The sequence below is a fragment of the Lontra canadensis genome, unplaced genomic scaffold, assembly GCF_010015895.1.
Source record: "Lontra canadensis isolate GAN:19392208 unplaced genomic scaffold, GSC_riverotter_1.0 scaffold108, whole genome shotgun sequence".
In the NCBI taxonomy this organism is placed as follows: Eukaryota; Metazoa; Chordata; class Mammalia; order Carnivora; family Mustelidae; genus Lontra; species Lontra canadensis.
In genome coordinates, this window is record NW_022631102.1 from 4,341,293 (window position 1) to 4,347,292 (window position 6,000).

Consider the following 6,000-nt stretch of genomic DNA (forward strand, 5'->3'; position numbering starts at 1 on the left):
AGAGAACTAGAAAAGCAGGGAAAGAATATAATAAATATTTGCATGGATGCCTGGAGGAGGAAGAAACGTCAGAGTCAGGAAAGTGAGCTCAGTATTCAGAGCTACTTTTCCCTGGGGGTGTTTGCCGATTCCTAAGGGAACACTAAAGGTTTGGTGTTGGCTTAGGGAGGGAAGGTGCTAGTGGAGAGCTGAGCCCTGGCTAGTGGACCAAACAGGCTGGTCCTCACAGGGACTGCAGCTCGGTTTAGAAAGAGCTCGATCCCTGAGACTACACTGAAGTGACTCCAGATGCCAAGTGCCCCATTCGCCTGATGAAAGCAAATGTGGATTCTCTCTGGCAGAGGAAAACATCACCTTAGATCTCCAATAATTTCTACAAAATAATTAGGCAAATTCAATGGCCAGCACAAAATTAAAGAAAAAAAACAACAATAACAAAAACTAGGCCCATAAGGAGATAAGATGAAATGAATGAAAACCAAGAGAAAACAGACAGCAGACAAGACTCACAATTAATGCCATAATCAGACACACCTTAAGATAATTATGCATACCATATTCAAGGAGATAAAAGACAAGATTGATAATTTTGGCAGATAATGGTAAGCTATAAAAAGAAAACCACATGGAAATTAAAGAATTGAAAAATATATAACTGAAATGAAAAACTCAACTGAGGCATACCCAGCTGGCTCAGTGGGTAAAGCATGTGACTCTTGATCTTGGGGTTGTGAGTTTGAGCCCCATCTTGGGTGTTAAAAAAACCAAAACCAAAAAAACACAAAGGGGCACCTGGGTGTCTGTCAGTTAAGCATCTGACTTCAGCTCAGGTCCTGATCTTGGGGTCCTCAGATAGAGCCCCACATTAGGCTCCCTCCTCAGTGGGGAGTCTGCTTTTCCCTCTGCCTATTCCCCTGGCTTGTGCTGGCGCTTGCTCTCCCTCTCTCTGAAATAAACAAATAAAATCTTTAAAAACAAAATAAGAACCCCACCCTCAATTGATGGTTTAATAGATCATTTATAGCAGAAGAAAAAGAGATAAGTGAGGAGATACCCAGAATGAGGACAGAGAGACAAACAGAAAACACAGAAGAAAGGTTAAGAGACAGAAAATCCAGTGAAAGATCTAACCTGTTTAACTGGAGTCCCGGAAAGATAGGTGAGACAGAATGGGGCAGAAGTAATATTTCATGTATTAATGGCTGATGACTTCCAAACCTAATGAAAGATGTTAAGGCCACGGATTCAAGAAGACCTAAGCACTCCAGTCATAAGTTAAAAAAAAATAAAAATAAAAATAAAAAATAAAAGTCCCACCAGGAACAGCATAGAAAAATTGCTGAAAACCAAAGACAAAGAGAATATTTTAAAGGCACCCAGAGAAAAAAACTGCTTCCAAGAGAATGACAGATTGACAAGTGGCTTCTCAAAAGAAGTAACCCAAGTCAGTGATAGTGAAATGTCTTTGAAATGCTTAAAGAAAACAATGGTAAACAAAGAATTCTTTAAGTACCTAAAAGGCCCTTCACAATGGAGGAAAATGTTCTAAAATTAGATTGCAGTAATGGTTGCAAAACTCTGTGAAAATACTAAAAACCACGGAATCGTACACTTTAAATGAGCAAATTTTATGCTGTGTGACTTGTATTTCAATTAAGCTATTGTTTTTCTTTTTTAAAAATTTAATTAAATTTAATTTTTTAAATGTATTCCAAAATTCATTGTTTATGCACCACACCCAGTGCTCCATGAAATTTGCTCCCTCCTTAATACCCACCACCAGGCTCACCCAAGACCCACCCCTTTCGCCTCCAAAACCCTCAGTTTGTTTCTCAGAGTCCAAAGTCTCTCATGGTTTGTCTACCCCTCGGATTTTCCCCAACTCCCTTCTCCTCTCCATCTCCTCATGTCCTCAGTGTTATTCCTTATGCTCCACGAATAAGCCAAACCATATGGTAATTGACTCTCTCTGCTTGACAAAGACACAGTAAGAATCTGTCACCCCACACCTGCACTAAAGGAACACGGGTATTCTTCAGAGAAAAGAAATGGTCCCAAATGGAAGTCTGGAAGATGACGAAGAAGGCATTGAAGAAATACGGGGGAAAGATGACCTTTTCCCCAGAGAAATGTAACCCCCTTTTCCACAAAAAATCAATTCCACAAAAAGTTACACACACACAAATACACGAAGTCACACAAAAACAAATTCCAAGTGGACTGTGTAGATCTTAATCCGAACGGCAAAACAGTAGGATTTCTGCAAGGTGTTATAAGAAGCAATCTTCTTGACTTCAGACTGGAACTACAAATTAGGAGAGAAGAGCCATGTAAATCCCAAAGAAAAATGGGCAAAACATCTGAACAGGCACTTAATAATAAAAGAGGCCACCAAATAAACAGGAGCATGACCTCATGGGTTGGCAGGAAAGTACAATCTAAAACCACAGCGGGATACACTTCGCACTCCGTAGGATGGCTAAAGTTTTAAGACCGACAATACCTAGGGCTGACAAGGACGTGGCGCACAAGAACTCTCAAACGCTTGCGCGAAGGAGTATAAATCGGTCAAACGCTTTGGAAACTTGGTATCATCTATTAAATCTGAAGACATGCCAATCTTTTGACCCAGAAATTCCACTGTTAGATATGTCCCCGACAGAAATGAGTGCGCGAGGGGCACAGAAGTGTATGCATGATAGCCAAAAGGCAGACACAAGTCAAACGCTCACCGACAGGGGACTGGGCAAACTGCGGTGTGTTCATACAATGGGCTGCTACAGGTTAGTGAGCAAATGGATGAACCTCGAAAACAACTTGGGGTTAGGCAGGCAGACACAAAAGAACACTCACTGTATTGTTCCGTTCACGTAAAGTTCACGAAACAAGCAAGATGAAACCGCAGACACCGTAGGTGCGACGGGCGGCGTGTCTGGAGGCACAATTACCCAGAAAAAAGACAAGGGGGCGATTACCCCGACCAGCGAGGGTCGGCGACCGCGGGAGGAGGACTCCGGCTCGCGGGGGCCCGCAGGGCTGTATTTCTTGGCCTGACAGCGAGCAGAGCCCCGGCCGGGGGACGGCCCGGGCCGGGCTGCCCTGGGGTCCGACACTGCCCGGCGCGCGAGAAGCCACGGAGAGGGGACGCGAGACGCGAGCGGCTTCGGGAAACCGCCGAAGCTGGGCTCGCAGCGCGGCCGGGGGGCGCCCGGGAGGGGAGGCCGAACGGCCGCGGCCCGGCGCCGCCACACCTGCCCGCCGGCCCGGCCCCCCGCCCCGCAGGTGCCCCCCCCCGCCGCCTCCACCAGCCGCCCGCGCCGCCCCCGCCGACCCGCCCGCAGTCCACGACGCCCCCGCGGCGCCCCCGCCGACGCCCCCGCGCGCCCGCCCCGTCCTCTCCCGCCGCGCGGCTCGTCCGACTCACCTCATTGTCGCTGCCGGGGCGGGCGCGCGGGGCCGGGGGCGCGGCGCGGGGCGCGGGGCGTTAGCGGGGGAGCCGGCCCCGGGCGCGGCGGCTCCGCGTCTCGCTGGGCTGCGGGGGGCAGCGGGGGAGCATCTTCTCGGGGCGGGCGTCCGGGCCGCTAGCTGCGGAGATGGGCTGCCGCGGCGGTGCCTGACAGCTGGGCCCCGGCCCCTGCCATCTTGGCGGGCGCGTGCCCGGGCCGGCGTGTGCGCGCGCCGCCGGGGGCAGGGCGGGCGGCGGAGGGGAGGGGGCGAGCGCGCGCCCGCCTTAACTCGGGGCGCCGACCCGGGCGGGCGCGGGTGGCGCGGCGACGGCCGAGGAGGAGGGGGGGCGCGCGCGGGCGGGCTCCGCCGCGAGCCGGGACTGAGGGGGCGTCCCTCCCCCTGCCGAGGCGGGTGCGCGCGTCTGCGTCCCGCCGCCCCCGGCCGCCGAGGAGAGTGCGCGCGCGGCGGCCAGAGCCCGACACAAAAGGCGCGGGGCCCCGCCGCCCGCGCCTCGGGGAGCGCAGAGCCGAGGGCTGCGAGGGGCGGGGCGGAGCTGCGAGGGGCCGGGCTTCTGGGGAAGGAGGACCCGCGACGGACAGGCCGGAGCTTCGGGGGCCGGGCTGTGGGGACAGGGATTCCTGCGAAGGACGAGCCGCGGGGGGCGGGGCTTAGGACAGAGGGGGCGGGGGAGGGCCAGCGAGGGGCGGAGCCGTGAGGGTGAGGTGGAGTCGTGGGCGGGGCGGGGCGCCAGGCCGGCACGTGGAGCGCAGAGCCCCGCCCCGCGCGGGGTCCCCCACCTCCCCCACCCCCCACCTCCCCCACCCCCCACCCACCCACCTCCCCCACTCCCCACCCCCTACCTCCCCCACCCCCCACCCCTCAGTCCCCCACCCTCCCACCCCTCTGCATCGACCAAGGGCGCTTAGTATGCGGGCGTCCGTGTGAGTGGGCCCGGGGGTTCCCCCCCAACTTGCGCTGCTCCCCAGCTGCTCGGACGAAAGGGGCAGCCGGGATCCGAGGGGTGTCGAGGTCACGGACCCGTGAGCCCTCTTTTTGTAAATAGCCAGGTCTGGGACCGGAGTCGAAGCTTTGGGGTTACAGCAACACGTGGAGGATGTCCCCTAGCCCAAGGAGCGCCTTATGAGGCGCCCCCAAACCACACCTGTGAAAAATCACAGCACGAAGTAGGCGCTCCCGGTTTTCACCGGTTGTTAAGTTCCCATCCTTCCTAAAGGTTAGCGATCTTCATTGCTGCCTAGAAAGCTTCCGGGGTCGCACTCCCCATATCTAAGTGGACACAGATCGTCGTGCTTTCTCAATTCTGCCGCTGATGCTCCCTCTCCTGTCTTTCACAGTAACATGGAAATCATAGCCACCTTCTTAAAAACTGAGTCGAAACAAGAGCATATCAAGCATTTGGCGACGTTTGGGATTTAGGGCGGGGAAGCGTCGTTGTTTTACTCCTGGCCGGGATGAAGAGGCTCTGTGAGTTTTGTGGTTTTGCCCCCGGTACAGGAAGTGGTGGAGCCGGTTCTCAGTCCAGGATTTCTCTGACTCAGAATCCCAGTGCCCGTTCGTTCTGGTTTGCTGCAGTTGAACGTGGTTCTCGAGGGGAGCAGGATGGCTCTCTAGGTGCTTACTCCCCTCCGTATCACCTGCCTCTCCCTCACCATCCACTTGTCATGAGTTCCTTAGGGACTGATAGTCACATTTTCCCTTTCTATTTGTTGGAGCTGGAGTCTTCAAACTCAAAAGGACACGTTCGTCCCCTACGGTCCTGTTAGCAGGTCCAGAGGGTTTCGGCTCCTTCTCACCTTATTTGTCCCCCTCATTCCAGGGTCCAGGTTGGCTCACTGCTACAGAAGAGACTGGTTAGACACTAAAGATGACTAAAATGGTCAATCTGCAGGGCACCTGGAGACATGCAGGGGTGTTCTGTATAGGCGGTGTTACCCTTGGTCAGTGCACATTGGACTGTGGGAGATCACCACCCCTGGCCCATGGGATATTGGCTCGTTTGTTCTCAGCTTGATTTATTGGAGCTTGTGGCCCACTCTGACCTCTCTGGTGCCTTGGAGTCTGGTAAGTTGTTACTGTCCTGTAACTGGAAAAGGGTCACCCGGCCCTGTTGGTAACAGATTTACTATAGAACATTAGCACCAAAGGTGTGGGACATACACCTCCTGTCGATCTTTCCTGCTAGCCACCAATATCTTGGAACAATAAAGACAGGAGGACAGAGAATTTTGATGCTGGAAGGGAACTGCAAATCCTTCTGTTGGTAGGAGATGGAGGGGTGGGACCCCAAGAAAGTGAAAGGGGTCCAATATCACTCAGTGAATTTGTAAGATCAGCTGTGGGGCTCCTGGAGAGATCGCTTCCTGGATCCTGTGTCTGAGCCTCAGAGGGCTTCATGAGCAGCAGGCAGGGCTGGGGAGGACAGGTAGGGACCACTTGTGCTCTAAGCTGAGGGCTGCTCCTCCATGAATGGGTGTTGGTCGTGCCCACCCAGCCCAGGATGCTTAGGGAGGAGAACTCCACGTGTTGCCGCTC

General features: G+C 54.0%; 1 protein-coding gene across 1 annotated transcript in view; it reads right to left on the bottom strand.

Moving 5' to 3' along the window:
* The window catches only part of EVL (Enah/Vasp-like), a 141,990-nt gene extending 138,316 nt beyond the window's left edge, over positions 1–3,674 (bottom strand). Inside the window, exon 1 of the mRNA XM_032839694.1 lies at positions 3,425–3,674. Coding sequence (XP_032695585.1) covers positions 3,425–3,429 — 5 coding nt within the window. The 5' untranslated portion in view covers positions 3,430–3,674. The remainder of the gene's footprint in view (positions 1–3,424) is intronic.
* Between the last annotated feature and the right edge of the window lie 2,326 nt (positions 3,675–6,000).